Source organism: Sinocyclocheilus anshuiensis, unplaced genomic scaffold (assembly GCF_001515605.1).
Source record: "Sinocyclocheilus anshuiensis isolate Anshui unplaced genomic scaffold, SAMN03320099.WGS_v1.1 scaffold1518, whole genome shotgun sequence".
Lineage (NCBI taxonomy): Eukaryota > Metazoa > Chordata > Actinopteri > Cypriniformes > Cyprinidae > Sinocyclocheilus > Sinocyclocheilus anshuiensis.
Window position 1 is genome coordinate 115,044 of NW_015548194.1, and position 17,212 is coordinate 132,255.

The window sequence follows — 17,212 nt, forward strand, 5'->3', positions numbered from 1 at the left end:
TAAAAATATATAATTATGAAATTAAATCGGAGTTGCAGAAGGAGTGTGTGTTGAGAAGTAGAGCTGTAATAGGATGAGTCATTGTGCTGACAGGAGCGTTCAGATGCGCGATTACCTCTGACCCCGCAGTGATCTGGTGGGTGTGTTCAGAGTTTTGAAGGTCAGATTATTGGGGGTCTGTCAACAACCCCACAGCTTCAACCCTCACTGTCTGCTGTTGCTGCTGGGATCTGGACACACCACACACACAGACACAGACACACACACACACGCTCTAAACGGAAACCTTCACAGAGCACCAGATGTCTTCACAGAACACTGATACACACAGGAGCTTTTGACAGCATGGTATGTTTATAAAATGTTTAATTATTACACCTAATATTTTAGTAAAATATTTAAAATAATTAAAAGTTCATTAGCATAATCTATTAAATTATGTTAAATGGCATGTGAAGAGTGTTAAAGACGTGTGCTCTGTGAAGGCTTCTCATCGCTGACAGTAAATCTGTCGTCTGAACAGGAGAAGCTATCATCCGATGCAGTGCAGGTGAGTGTTGGGATGTGATGGGCAGGGCTTTCATTACTGGCCGCTCTGTGAGCTCTGAACAGCCTCTGCTTTGTCCCGTCACCGGAAAGTGCTGAGGCATCACTAAGCGCTATTGTCCTGGTGTATTCATGCACGAGACGGTGGCATGTTTGCTCAGAGATGAGCGCCACTGTCTCTGGGACGCATAAGCCGCAGCTTCACACAAAGCATTCCAGACGTGATGCTCTTTGGGGCCGGTGGGGACAATGAGGGCTCTCAGGACGGATGAACGACCCCGCATGCATGTTAGGAGCGCTGCCACTTCATCTGTTGTGTTTCAACTCTAGTCTCTGACTCTCTCTGGAGAGCGAATAGATGATGGACAGGAACTCTCAGCCAATCAGAGCGCAGTGACCTATATAACAGCAGGAAGCATATGGCGTTGTGTTTTTAATGCTGTAAGTGCAGAGATCCTGTCGCTGCTTGTGTTTTCATGGAGGCGTGTTTTTTGTTGTTGTTATTTGGATGCTTCATTCACAATCACTCTCTGTGGTTTCTCCTGTATGCCACTGATCCTGCGTAAACCCTGCTCAAACATCCCATCAGTGATGCTCTACTTTACAATGAATTTATTCATGGTATTATTGAGTCTGCAGTTTGAGTTCCTTCTTTTGTTCTCATTCATCTTTCTTTCATCATGTTCTTTTAGGCTTTGTCTCTCATTTATTCACTCTCTCTGATCCATTGGTTTCTTTTCTTTCTCATAGATCTAGTGTATTCTGCTCATTCATGTCTCTCTGAGCATGTGATCTTACAGCTGCTAGGCATTTGCTCATAATAATCCACCGCATCGTACGCTTCTGAACTGTGCAGTGCTGTACATGAGTGTAACAACAGCATATACTCCTGCTCCTGAAGTCTTGAGTCACAGCTCTTTTAGTGTAATTGTACAAACGTCCAGCTTCAGCTGGAGCTTCTCGTGTCTTTCTGCTGTCAGATCTTTACTGGTTTTTATCAAGTAAACGTCAGAATAACTGCAGTCATATCTCCAGATGAACACTTACTGGACTGAAGCAGCTCAGCTTTACTTGATTCTCCATCAATCATGTTTTAGAGTCTCAAATCTGATCATCGGGATCTGTTGGGGAACATTTGCTTGTTCATCTCTCAATCATCATTGCATTAACAGACTAAGCATTTAGATTTTCTCCCAACTGTTTACATTCACTTAAGACTTAGTTTACATGGCTACTCACCAAGAAATGCATTTTGACATAATTGTTTGTGAATTTGAGTTTCAAGTTCAGCTTCCAAATTGAGTTTTCATTTCTACAGGAGCGTATTGTGATTTTAATAACTCTTTTTAATATCACACATCTCTTGCACTTTATTTCCATGTTCATCCATATATCTTCATCATCCTAGTTGTCACTGTTTAATGGCTAGCAGCACTTTACTGTGGTGAAATTATTACCACACAGTCACTTCCTTCACTCTAGATGAGGATCATCTGACATTCATGCTTTCCTCGTGTGTGTTGTGCAACACAAGTGATGTTTCTGCCTCACAGATTCAGCTGTGGATGTTATTGGCTCTGGTTTGTTGTGCCGACACTATGGGCGCACGTCTCCACACCTGCGGCTTTCTGTGGCCATGCTGTGTGTGATAGACTAGTGTTCGTTTACTCTCGCCATTCACCTGATGCACTTCACTAATGCAGGAACAGCCACTATCTATCCTCTGCAAACTGAAATCCATGAGCTGTGTGTTTGTGTGTGTGTTGAAGCAGCTTCTGCAGAGTTTACGGAGCGTAACGTCTGATCACTCATCAGTAAATCTGCCGTGAGTGAACACTGGGATTAGTTTGTGTAATTGCATCCATGACAGCAGCTTATGGTGTTTTGTGTGGCATGTCATAACCAGACAGATTAAAACACTCTCTCTGTTTTTGTTTATGTGCGTGTAGTTGATACGAGACTTACACTGACACCTGGCATGGATGCAGTATCAGATGTTGTTGTCAGCCATTCCTAATTTATTCCATAAGCAGAAGTGTCTGACAACAGGGAGTTTAGTGAGATAAAGTGTTCAGCTACACGTGATCTCAACCGCTCCATGTAGAAGAAAACTGTTTATACAGTACTGTGTGATAAAGTACCATTCACAACTCAACACTTCTTCTTTACTGAAACCAAACTGAAAAACACACATCACAACAATCATAACACTCATAACATGATCATTTAAACATACTGTCCAAGTCTTAAAGGTACAGTAGCACAAATGTCACGATCATGTCCATTTGTTTCTAGACTACTGCATATTAAATTACCAATCTTTGACTCTAAAGGACTGAAACAAATAATTTCAAATAATAGCGTTGCACTAAAAAAAATCCTTATCTGTCAGTTTGACTGAATGAGATACATTTCCTGTCATGCTCTAATTTTATCCATCAGAAAAATAATGTAACCCTTGGTATTGCAATGTGACATTATCACAAGCAGTTGTGTTTCAGGTTATTTTATTTTCTGCTCTAACAATATGCAAGACAACAGAACCACTGTCATAGTTACTTTCCTACTTATCCTACAGATGTAGGATGGATAACTACATTTAAGATTTTTGGTGTGAGAAACCTCGACTGGTTAAAAACTGTGCATAAGCACTTGGAGCAGACAGATGAATGCAGCGCTGTTCTCCATCTTCAGATGTTCCTCAGTGACTAATGCTGGAAGCTCCTGGTGTCTGGAGAGGAGCTCGAAGCAGCCTCTCATTCCTCAAGAGTCACACACACACACACACACACACAGTCACGCCATCCACACCAACCGACTGTCTGCTGTGTCCAGCGGCTCCAATAGGCCCATTATAACCCCGCGTCTGTGTGTGGCGCTTCAGAGCGTCTCGGAGACTCCACAGTCACCATTCAGACTCGCGCTGGCATTTACAGGAATACTTGAAATACCAGCCAAAAATGACACTTCTGTCCTCATTTACTCACCATCACATTCTTCCAACCCTGATCATCTTTATCCATGGAATTTAAAAAACAAAAAGTCCCATTGTGTTGTTTTTGTTTTTGGTCCATACAGTGAAAGTCTGTGATAACGTCCATTGTTGATTTGGACCCCATTTACTTACAGGTTTGGAATAACATGGGAGTGAGTAAATTATGACAGAATGATCTGTGTGATGTGATATATATATATCACTTTCTTAACAAATAATGTCCAAATACTCCATGGTGAGTTCAGCTGTTAGTGTACGTCTGTACTGTAAAGTGTGTTCACTGCTTTCCTCTTCTTTATTGTCTCTCCAGAAACGGGCGAAAGGCCAGTACCTGTTTTTTCAAGTCTGCGAGCAGCTGAATCTGTTGGAGAAGGATTACTTCGGCCTGAGCTTTAAAGACAACGCTGAGCAGAGGGTGAGTTCACACATGAGACACGGACGGAAACATCAGACACACACTGACATTATCCATGCCATGGGTTCGATTTATGTTCAGTGCATGAGCTGAACTAAACCTGCCAGATGCATTAACTCCAAAAATAAAAACAACAGAACTATATCATAAGAGCAGTCCGTATGCCTCATGCGCTGTATTGGAATGATGTTTTGTGAGTTTTAATGGTGAAGTTGTCTATCCTGTGTGATCTCATCGTCACTAGCTCTCCTCCAGAGCTCTGAAACCAAACACACACTGATACTGATGTGCTGGTGTCAAACACAAGACTGCGTGCGCTGTGATCAGTAGCACATCACTCACATTAGTCCTTTAACTGGTGTTGGTGGTGAATGCTTTAAGTTAAGCTAAAGCCTCATGCATCATGGGTTTGGCCAGGCATGTTGTTTTCTAGTTCTGTTATCAGTCATCCAGTGCAGCTGATCGAGCCAGTAATCAAGGCCAGATGTTTCAGACACATGTCTCTGAGTCACTTTAGGAGGGCCCTATGAAATCGGTTTATTGTTTTTTTCCTCAAATTAATTTTTTTTCCCCCTCTCAAATTTGTTTTTTTTTTTAATCTAATTTCAGTGTTTTAGGTTTTAATTTTTCTGTTTTCTGTTTTAATGGTTTAATTAGGTTTTGGTGTTTATTAAATAAGTTTTATGAATGCAATTGATTAGAGTATCTTTACATTTATAAATATATTAACATTTGAATCAGAAATTCTGTGTTTAGTTTTACAAATGCAATCTAATCAAATTTGATCCATTCCTTTAATCTTTTTTTGGTAAACAAAGTGCTGCACATCAGACGTTTATTGTTTAAATTTAACTGTAGACAAAATGGTGTGAGGATGGATTGAGAAAGCCAACATCAAAGGTTTTAATATTATAATTATTCATTTTTAATTTATCATTATTATTATTATTATTCACAGACGCTTCTAGTCCATATAACGATTTAATGAAATGTACGGTCCTACTTTTGATTTATTCATCCAGATCTTGCCAAATTAAGTGACATTTCTCCTTATACAATGCATTTTATTACTGGATCCCATGCTTCTGAATTCTGGAAATCATGGTTTACATGAGCTGTATGTATGAAAATAGCAAATTATTTAACTGTTAATTAACCAAGATTTTTAAAGACGTTACCACACAAAGTGCACATGCAGTCTAAATGTAATCTAAAGCAATCGCCAAAATGAAGAAATGTCTTACAGAAATAAGCTCATATTAAATAATTCTAATATTGGCTTCAGGTAGCGATATGTTTGAGGACTGCATCGTGAGCTCTCTTGAAGAGAAGCGTGAGTCTGAGCTCAGGATCACAGTCTCTGGATGCTGTGTCGGTCATGCCATGCAGCTGCTCTACTGACTCCTCTGTGTTTCTGTGTTGCAGTGCTGGCTGGACCCCACCAAGGAAATCAAGCGGCAGATCCGCAGTACGTGCTTCTCTTTCTCTTCATGTCATGGTCTGGGTGTGTTTGTGTTGTCCTCGCACACATCTGCAGTGTGAATAGCTGTAATTATCAGAGCGCTGGAATGACGCACACAGGGTGGAGTGAGAGCGGATTCCTCATTCACACCACACAAACACAATCAAAACCATCAACAAAATGCAATATAGATGCTTCATTCATTCATTCATAGCATTCAAAACCTACAGTCTCTCACTTCCGCCAATATGGATCAACGGTTTTGATGACCTCACTCTGCACTTCAGCTTCTCGTCAGACTTTGTCCAATCAAATGCTCTCTAGAATCCGAAGCGGATCATATGCGCGAGTTGGCACAGACCACAAAGCCGTATCGGACCCATGTTATATTTTACAGCGATATGGATGAGATCAGGAGGAGAAACAGTTAAACAGCACTGACGAGTAGAAGAGATGACACACTTTTCAAACTACACTATCCTCGGCATCATTATAGTCACTGCTTTGATTTAGTAACAGTTTCATATTAAATCTAAAAGCTAATCTATTAGACTATGACTGTCATACGCTGTCAAATGCAGCTTTACCGAGCTCAAAGACTCTGGCCCAAGCTGTGATATAAACGAAACGCTATTGGCTATTTAAAAAAGGGGGCGGGGCTGCTAGATATGTCCCGCCCTGTCTTCCATTTTCAGTTGAAATTACGTCTGCACATAGAATAACGCTGCGTGGACCTTTAAAGCCTTTAACCATGTGAAGCCTCACATAGTCATATTTGATACATCAGGCTTTTTTATCGACTGTTTTATTCGCAGACTGAGCAAAAATATGCAATTTGGTGCTGGTGCTGATATTTATATGATGAATTTCTGCTGCTTGTAATGTAAATCAATGAGATCTTTCTAACAGTAAGCAGATACTGACATAAAATGACATAAATATCAGTCGTCACTCTATATCTCCAGTAATCTGTCTCACTAAGATGAGATAGAAATGATCCAAACATATAATGCAATGCAGTGATGATTGAGAGATGAACAAATAAGCGCTCCTCAAAAGATCCTGAGGATCAGATTTGAGACGCACTGATTTTTCTAAAAGCTGCTTCAGTCCAGTAAGTGTTCATCTGGAAATATGGCTGGGCGATCTGGCCAAAAAAAATATCACAATAACATTTTTCTGTGAAGAAGAGTCGATATTGATAATTATCTCGATAAATAAAGTTTAAAGGCAGATTTTTGCTCCTAAGTGAAAGTCGTAGAAACCAGACCATTAAATGTGGTTTTAAGCTATTCTTTATGGTCAGAACATGACAAACACTTCAGGTTTTTGAATTCTTTACACTTTTCCAGTCATTTTTCCTTAACAAAATAAATGTCAATATAGAGAAATTAATTTCTTAGTTTCTGCATGTTCTAATGAGGGATATTGTTTCAGATCATGTAACAGGTTTGTGTTCCTGACGTTGAGGTGTATCTTCAGCACAGTTTGCAGTGCAGCCTGCAATATTAATAATATTGCATTATTTTGTCTCTTATAAATGCACATTTGACAGTAGCTTGAGTTAGGATGCAGATGTAAATTTGTTCATTATCAAAAACAGCAACATCTGTAAAAAATTGTAACAACCTCATTTTTATATGGTGAAATTTCATTATTATTGCTATTATTATGAGTAGTAATTATTAATTATAATATAGTTATTCTGACTGCTTGACTTAAAATTAACCATTGTTCTTTCATAGTAACATACATTCAGATCATGATAACCACAGTTAAAGCCACACATACAGCACCCCGATACCATGGTAAAAATGCAGCTATGGTTTCTAGGTGTTTGTATGAAAAACAGTAGTCTAAATACATTTAATATAAATGCATAGACGCTATAAATTAATTACAAAAAAAACAGCGGATCAATGCTTCAAATGAGCAGCGCTGATTCCTTCCGCTTTTGGCGCATAAACATTGTATTTAATATTTATCAAACTCTTGTTATCATTTTATCAAGAAAAATTATATTGCGATAATTATCATTTTTTCCACCAGGCCTATCTGGAAATGTGACTAACAATATCAAAGTTATTCTGATGTTTACTTGATAAAAATCAGTAAAGATTTGACAGCAAAAAGACTCTCTCTCTCTCCCTCTCTCTCTCTCTCTCTCTATCTCTCTCTCTCTCTCTCTCTCCCTCACTCACTCACTCACTCACTCACTCACTCACTCACTCACTCACTCACGCTCGCTCGCTCGCTCACACACACACTCGCACTCGCACACGCACACTCTCACTCACACACACACACACACTCTCACTCACACACACACACACACACTTGCACGCACGCACGATTTCTCCTTATACAATGCATTTTATTACTGGATCCCATGCTTCTGAATTCTGGAAATCATGGTTTACATGAGCTGTATGTATGAAAATAGCAAATTATTTAACTGTTAATTAACCAAGATTTTTAAAGACGTTACCACACAAAGTGCACATGCAGTCTAAATGTAATCTAAAGCAATCGCCAAAATGAAGAAATGTCTTACAGAAATAAGCTCATATTAAATAATTCTAATATTGGCTTCAGGTAGCGATATGTTTGAGGACTGCATCGTGAGCTCTCTTGAAGAGAAGCGTGAGTCTGAGCTCAGGATCACAGTCTCTGGATGCTGTGTCGGTCATGCCATGCAGCTGCTCTACTGACTCCTCTGTGTTTCTGTGTTGCAGTGCTGGCTGGACCCCACCAAGGAAATCAAGCGGCAGATCCGCAGTACGTGCTTCTCTTTCTCTTCATGTCATGGTCTGGGTGTGTTTGTGTTGTCCTCGCACACATCTGCAGTGTGAATAGCTGTAATTATCAGAGCGCTGGAATGACGCACACAGGGTGGAGTGAGAGCGGATTCCTCATTCACACCACACAAACACAATCAAAACCATCAACAAAATGCAATATAGATGCTTCATTCATTCATTCATAGCATTCAAAACCTACAGTCTCTCACTTCCGCCAATATGGATCAACGGTTTTGATGACCTCACTCTGCACTTCAGCTTCTCGTCAGACTTTGTCCAATCAAATGCTCTCTAGAATCCGAAGCGGATCATATGCGCGAGTTGGCACAGACCACAAAGCCGTATCGGACCCATGTTATATTTTACAGCGATATGGATGAGATCAGGAGGAGAAACAGTTAAACAGCACTGACGAGTAGAAGAGATGACACACTTTTCAAACTACACTATCCTCGGCATCATTATAGTCACTGCTTTGATTTAGTAACAGTTTCATATTAAATCTAAAAGCTAATCTATTAGACTATGACTGTCATACGCTGTCAAATGCAGCTTTACCGAGCTCAAAGACTCTGGCCCAAGCTGTGATATAAACGAAACGCTATTGGCTATTTAAAAAAGGGGGCGGGGCTGCTAGATATGTCCCGCCCTGTCTTCCATTTTCAGTTGAAATTACGTCTGCACATAGAATAACGCTGCGTGGACCTTTAAAGCCTTTAACCATGTGAAGCCTCACATAGTCATATTTGATACATCAGGCTTTTTTATCGACTGTTTTATTCGCAGACTGAGCAAAAATATGCAATTTGGTGCTGGTGCTGATATTTATATGATGAATTTCTGCTGCTTGTAATGTAAATCAATGAGATCTTTCTAACAGTAAGCAGATACTGACATAAAATGACATAAATATCAGTCGTCACTCTATATCTCCAGTAATCTGTCTCACTAAGATGAGATAGAAATGATCCAAACATATAATGCAATGCAGTGATGATTGAGAGATGAACAAATAAACGTTCCTCAAAAGATCCTGAGGATCAGATTTGAGACGCACTGATTTTTCTAAAAGCTGCTTCAGTCCAGTAAGTGTTCATCTGGAAATATGGCTGGGCGATCTGGCCAAAAAAAATATCACAATAACATTTTTCTGTGAAGAAGAGTCGATATTGATAATTATCTCGATAAATAAAGTTTAAAGGCAGATTTTTGCTCCTAAGTGAAAGTCGTAGAAACCAGACCATTAAATGTGGTTTTAAGCTATTCTTTATGGTCAGAACATGACAAACACTTCAGGTTTTTGAATTCTTTACACTTTTCCAGTCATTTTTCCTTAACAAAATAAATGTCAATATAGAGAAATTAATTTCTTAGTTTCTGCATGTTCTAATGAGGGATATTGTTTCAGATCATGTAACAGGTTTGTGTTCCTGACGTTGAGGTGTATCTTCAGCACAGTTTGCAGTGCAGCCTGCAATATTAATAATATTGCATTATTTTGTCTCTTATAAATGCACATTTGACAGTAGCTTGAGTTAGGATGCAGATGTAAATTTGTTCATTATCAAAAACAGCAACATCTGTAAAAAATTGTAACAACCTCATTTTTATATGGTGAAATTTCATTATTATTGCTATTATTATGAGTAGTAATTATTAATTATAATATAGTTATTCTGACTGCTTGACTTAAAATTAACCATTGTTCTTTCATAGTAACATACATTCAGATCATGATAACCACAGTTAAAGCCACACATACAGCACCCCGATACCATGGTAAAAATGCAGCTATGGTTTCTAGGTGTTTGTATGAAAAACAGTAGTCTAAATACATTTAATATAAATGCATAGACGCTATAAATTAATTACAAAAAAAACAGCGGATCAATGCTTCAAATGAGCAGCGCTGATTCCTTCCGCTTTTGGCGCATAAACATTGTATTTAATATTTATCAAACTCTTGTTATCATTTTATCAAGAAAAATTATATTGCGATAATTATCATTTTTTCCACCAGGCCTATCTGGAAATGTGACTAACAATATCAAAGTTATTCTGATGTTTACTTGATAAAAATCAGTAAAGATTTGACTCTCTCTCTCTCACTCTCTCACACTCTCACACTCTCACACTCACTCACACACTCACTCTCTCACACTCTCACTCTCTCACACTCTCACTCTCTCACTCTCTCTCTCTCTCTCTCTCTCTCTCTCTCTCTCTCTCTCTCTCTCTCTCTCTCTCTCTCTCTCTCTCTCTCTCTCTCTCTCTCTCTCTCTCTCTCTCTCTCTCTCTCTCTCTCTCTCTCTCTCTCTCTCTCTCTCTCACTCTCTCACACTCTCACACACTCTCTCTCACACACACACACACACACACACACACACAGGTGAATCAGACATCTTATCTGCTGTTATGACTCTAGAGCGTCTGGAGGAGAGCTGAAAATAGAAAAACAGGACAGATTGAGAGATAGAGAGGAAACGCACCACAGAGGCTCTCCTTTTGAAGGACACGTCTATAAAAATAGCAGCTGTGTCCTCGTTTTCAGACACACTTACTGAAAGAATGAGGTTGACTTTGCTGCGCTGCGTCCTGACCTCTGACCCCGAGTCATAATCGCTGACTGGCGATCTTACTGGACAACAGCCTGAATGTGTGATGAGCAGGGTTATTATAGTAAAACAATAATAAAAAAAAATCAACACTTGAAATGAATGTTAACTGAAATAAAAAAAAACTTGGCTAAAAAACTAGTTGCCAACATTTTTTCATTTAGTTTGACTTGATGTACTAAAATTAAATTCAATAAAAGCTATACAGACATTAAAAAAAATAAAAAAATGCAACAAAAACAACAAAATTACTAACTCTTTAAAATTAAAATAGAAAATATAATAAGAAACTAATTTAGAATATTAATAAATAATCGTCTAAAAACTAAAATAACACTTGTATGAGATGCAAAGTCCAGAGCACACGAAAGCATATTGCAGTCAAAATTTAAATGTTTGCAAGTGCAGTTTACATTTGCTAAAAACAGTGTAATTTAAAATAAGCATTTTGCCCCAATGTGTCCAGAATATTAGATTTTAGCCCAGATTTAAGTGTATCACTAATGATGAAGACTCTTGCTGATTTCTTCATCATCTTTCTCATCTGTTTGTCTAGTGTTTCATCATTTCTCAGATGAATTTCTCAGTCATGCTTGGATATCAGCATGGACTCGTCATGTGACAATCGCACCATCCTCAAAAACTACACAAAGTCAAAGAAAATCTGACCCACACAACATGAACAGCCTTCAGTTTTCACCTGTATTTTGTGTTGACATCAGAGTGTTTCTTATTGTGAAGTATTGGCTGCCAAAGCCTCACCATCTAGAAACATCTAGAAACCAAACTCTCAAACTAACGAGACAACCTGTTTTTCAAAAGAAATCGACCCGATCTTGAACACATCTCATTTGACTGGATGTCGATCACAAATCTAGATCATGTCTGATGGAGTCTCAAATTTTTCATTGTCTTTCATTATTGTGGCTCATTTCAGCCTTCTACACATTCATCTCTGAATGATGAACAGCACGAGCTAGTGTCGACTGACTGAGTGACAGAACAGACATCAGCACTCCATCATAATCACAGCCCATCCCTCCACCCTGTACCTTTATAGCACATCTGCTTGGGGAAGTTGTGCCTGTATTTCTGTCCTTTATTGAAAACCAAGTGCAAATTCAAAAGAAGCACACACACACACACACACACACAAACTCACACAAACTCACACACACGCACACACACACACACACACACACACACACACACTCTCTTGTGATATTGAAGCTGGCAGAGGGACTAAACTGATCCTTCTGCTGTGATTTTCTCTCTCCTTTAATCAGCTCTGATTCTCTTTCTCTCTGTGTGTTTCGCATCAGACTCTCAGTGGCAGTTTGCGTTCAGTGTGAAGTTTTACCCTCCGGACCCGTCCCAGCTGACTGAGGACATCACGAGGTACAGAAGCCCCACGCTGACACCTGCTCGTCTCCACCAGCCGCATGTTTGCTGCTTCATCTGTTGGTCACTCTGAAAGGCTGCGGGTGCCGGTGTGTGTGTGGCGTCTCATGGTTTCTCTCCTGGTCTCTGCAGGTATCTGCTGTGCCTCCAGCTGAGGCAGGACATCGCGTCGGGCCGGCTGCCGTGCTCCTTTGTCACACACGCTCTCCTGGGCTCCTACACCCTGCAGGCGGAGCTCGGGGACCACGACCCCGAGGAGCATCGTCTGGACTGCATCTCAGACTTCCAGTTCGCCCCAAACCAGACCAAGGAGCTGGAGGAGAAGGTGGTGGAGCTGCACAAGTCCCACAGGTCTGACAGCAGGCATCCCTAACATTTCTATTATTCAGTTTGATCAAATTTAACATCATAAAGTATCGCAGAAGTCTTCGTTGTCATTCTAAGAGGTCTTAAATTTAGGGACAGAACAACAGGAATCACAATACAGCTTAATGTGATGATTAAAGTTCAAATGGGCTGTGATTTCATTAATTAAATGTGAGTGCTGTGTGTTTGAAGTCGAAACGTGGCACTGTGTCTACAGGCCTGCAGTTTCAGAGCAGTTTGCAATCAATGAATAATGCACTGCTGTGCCAAGCGTTTGCTTATGATCTACTGTTGATGAATTATGACAGCATTTACTTTATCGTGTTGTGGATGGTTGTGAGATGCCTATTTGATCCCCCTCATCTGTTTGAATAACACACAGACATTTCCCAGTATATTTTGGGCTTGTTTATTATTAAAAGTCTTGCATTATGCGTTTTCTTTCTGGATATTATTATTTGGGTTACACAAAAAACTGTATCTGGCATTTAATTTAACCCTGTAATAGAAAGGAAATACCAAGAACATTATTTAACATATTAAATATGTAGATTTCACTAGTATCGGCAAAATAATCTGTTTGTTGCCTTTCTTTAAACATATTATTCTTATTATTTCAGACAAATCCAATATCACTCAACCAGTATTTTGTATGTAATTTTATATTAGTACACCGATTTCAATACATATGTATATATTGAATAAAAAATGTCTTGAGTATTTAATCTCGTAGTTACCCTATGTGTGCTGCAGCCTGTTTAATTAAGTAGAATTTTAGTGTCCTGTAGGGACAACATTAATTTGTGCAGGTCTTTAAAAAGGTCATAAAATGTTCATGTTAAAAAACATTTTTAAATGTAAAGTAATAACTGGGCACGCATTGATTGTGACGTCACTAGTGGCATCATGATGCAGCTTGGCAGCTCTGATCCAGTTAGGCGTGTGAGAGTCAAATCTGGCTCAACAGCAGGAATATTCGTCCACGTGTAGTTCTGGAGGAACCCGGCTTCCGTCTGATTGATTCACTCAGCCAGACACCAATGTGGGGCTCACACGAGTTCTTCTGACTTCAGTTCCTGCATTAAAAGAGCTGAATGCCAGTGAAACTCAAAGCCTATATATATACATACATATACTTACATATACTTTTCAATTAGTTTAACATGATGTACTAAAATTTTAATACGAATAATAAAACTACTTTGACATATTTGAAAAAACAAAAACTAATAAAAATTAACTACAATTCAAATGAAAACGGAAAAATAAAAATAAAATGCTAAATATTAATAAAAATTCATACAAATATCATGAACTTTAAGGACTGACTGATGGTGTATTAGCCAGTTATTATAGTTAAATACAACTAAAAGCATGAAAAACACCTTTCATTAGTTGAAACATAATAAACTTAAACTGAAATGAAACATTATTATTTCATTTTCATTTCATTTTCATTTAGTTTTAAGTTGATATACTAAAATAACTGAAAATTAAAGACTTATTTGAAAAAAAAAAAAACCTAATAAAAATAAAAAACAACACATTTACTAACATATACAATTCTAAATATTAATAAACAAAATATAATAGTACATAAATGGTACTAAGTGTAGTTCTGGAGGAACCCGGCTTCCGTCTGATTGATTCACTCAGCCAGACACCAATGTGGGGCTCACACGAGTTCTTCTGACTTCAGTTCCTGCATTAAAAGAGCTGAATGCCAGTGAAACTCAAAGCCCAAGGTGTGTGATGATGATCAGTGCTGAGTCCTGATAACACCTGTCTCGTATCTCCTCCAGGGGAATGACTCCAGCCCAATCAGATGCCCAGTTTCTGGAAAATGCCAAGAAGCTGTCCATGTACGGTGTAGACCTGCATCACGCCAAGGTAGTACATCTCCAGATCTCACCATCTGCTTGCAGATTCATTTTTCAGGAAGTCTCTGTACTCCTCAGTCCATAGCTGTTTTTGGTCACTAGCAGACCACTTCTCATGAAGCAGCGAGACCGCGCTGGAGTCTGGGAAAAATATTCTGTTGCCATTTTTAAAGCTTCACAGGAACATCAGCTCTCCAGCGCTTCTCCCTGCGGGACTGATAGCAGTCTCTAGTCCAAACTGTGTGTCTGTGTCTTTCTGAAGACTGAAGGTGAAGCTTGTGATATTCAGTTAGCTTCAGCTCAGCCCGGAGAATCTCACGACCTTTAAGGACTGACACATGGTGCTGTATTAGACAGGGTTATTATCGCTAACTAAAACCAAAACCATAATCAAAACCATGAATTACTTGAAATAAACTGAAGTAAAATAAGATAAATAAAACCATAAACGAATGTGTGTATAAATAGAAAATTAAAGACTTATTTGAAAAAAAAAAACCTAATAAAAATAAAAAACAACACATTTACTAACATATACAATTCTAAATATTAATAAACAAAATATAATAGTACATAAATGGTACTAAAATAACACTTGTATTAGTCTAGTTCTGTCTGTCAGGGAATGTTGTAAATGGCAAATCACACTCTAAAGGTAGTCTTCTGTTCCTGTATAATGTTCACACTAAGGTTGTGTGCAGCCTAGTCCTATTTTTTCTTAAATCGCTCACATTTACAGCACACAATTGTGATCAAGAAAATGTCACAATGCAGAAAACATCTAAATGTTTCTCCACATAGACCCCATTGTCTTTACACACAAATGATTTCTTACTTTTCTGGACATGTTAACGTGGTTTTGTCCCGTGAATCTCTACAGGCTGAGGCTCAGCCGCACCTCGCTCGCTCTCCTCCGAGGGTCAGAGTTCACTGGAGGCCTGCGGCTTTCAGCACTTACTGATGCGCTGATGTGTGAGAGATCAGTGAGAGCTGTGTTAGTGTTAAAAGCCTCTCGTGGCGACAGATAGTCTGATTTCAATCTTCTATCTGCGCTATTGATTCCTCTCAGAGCTCACAGACAGATCAATTATCGGTGCTCCATGGCCCAAAAGCCCCGGCAATAAAGATCCATTTAGGACGTTACATAAACATATTCAGATAAGTGCTGCAGTGGCAGGAGTCAGTGCCATGATGGATGTGATTTGTAATTATATATAGTTTGAAGTGATTTATAGTGATTGTGCGTAACATCAGGTGTCAGTTTCTTCTCTGAAGGTTCGGGAACACTGACCTGCTTTACTTCCAGTGTTATTGTAGAACTGAGCAACGAGTCAGAGTTATTGGAGAAGTGGATCAGTCCTAACCCTCTGATTCTCCTCATTTGAGAGTCACACTTGTGATCTTCACGGTCACCTAAAATTTTGAACTTATTTTCAAAATAAAAATTATTTAAAAAAATTTTTTTCTTTTGTATTTTGAGATAATTTCATGGTACTAATTAATATTTATGCAATAATTATGATGAATTTCTTCCCATTGAAAATAATACAAATAAAAAAAAAATATATTTTTATATTTCTTTTCAATCAATGCAGTATTTCATGTTAAAATGGTGTCAATGCCTTTCAAATCAAATTTAAGCCTGATTAGTGCCATCTGGTGGGAGTAAAATAAGAAAAACATCTGCAAATCCATGGTTTAGCCCATATATTCCTATATAGTTCCTATATAAAAGGCCTATAAACTCTCTAATTGTTTTTAGACATAAAAACTTGTTTTTATTAAATTGTGGGTTTAGATATATATTTAGACATTCTCAAAGACAACTTTTTGTAAAGGTTTAGATTTTTTTTTTTTATGTTGATTTGAAGCGTCAGTTTTTGAATTATTATTACTACAGTCAAACCTGAACATCTATAAAAATGTAACAAAAATGAACAGGAATGTTTTATTAGAGCTTAATTCTTCTGCGTCTGATCCGATTGTGGCAGATTTGTTTCAGATTCTCTTCTTTTTTGTCGATTTCCCATTCATTTCCTATGGTCGGTCATTTTTGACCGAAGACCACAAGTGTGACAATTTGTAATTTTTTTTGCAACCACTTAGCATGCTCGAATCATGCCCTCATTTTTTGTGTGTTCACATTCCAAATGCCGTAAGTCAACAAGTTTCGTACCATTCCGATGAAGCTGTGATTTTTAAAAATTCAAAACAGAAAATTTTTCGGTCAAAAGTGACTGAAGAGCACCAGAGGGTTAACGGCGTGGTTCACTGGGTTTTTTCTAGGCTTGATTGTGTTTATGGGGTGCAGTCTAACGTGTTAATGCTTAGTTAAAAAAAAAAACGCATTATTTTTCATATAATTTACCTTTATTCCACACCGCTCTGTCCCTTCTCTAAGAAACGGGCTGATCTTTTCCTGTTTTTATGAAGCCCCGCCCTCAGAAATAGGCAATTGGCTCTGATTGGTTAGCTAGCCCAGTGTGTTGTGATTGGCTAAACCTTCTCTAGTGCGTGTCTAAACTAGGGTTTGCACTGACTAGTCGACTAGTCGACTTCAATGCTCTGCCATGATGCTTTAAGCTTGACGTCGACTAGTCGCTGGTCCTATAGAGGGCACAACAGGATAAGAAATCTTTGAAGGACTTCCACATTTACGCTCCGTTTCCAAACAGTTCAAATGACAAATAAATGCATACTCTGAAAGCGCTCCACAAGACGTGTGATTATA

General features: G+C 38.6%; 1 protein-coding gene across 9 annotated transcripts in view; it reads left to right on the top strand.

The window, feature by feature from the left end:
• Nucleotides 1-17,212, top strand: part of LOC107653142 (band 4.1-like protein 2) — a 96,179-nt gene that overhangs the window by 53,519 nt on the left and 25,448 nt on the right. For all 9 annotated transcript variants that reach the window (XM_016439786.1, XM_016439782.1, XM_016439779.1 and 6 more), the window contains exons 5-9: nt 3,852-3,956; nt 5,382-5,424; nt 12,157-12,232; nt 12,368-12,586; nt 14,404-14,491. In XM_016439786.1, the coding sequence (XP_016295272.1) occupies nt 3,852-3,956; nt 5,382-5,424; nt 12,157-12,232; nt 12,368-12,586; nt 14,404-14,491 (531 nt within the window). The remainder of the gene's footprint in view (nt 1-3,851; nt 3,957-5,381; nt 5,425-12,156; nt 12,233-12,367; nt 12,587-14,403; nt 14,492-17,212) is intronic.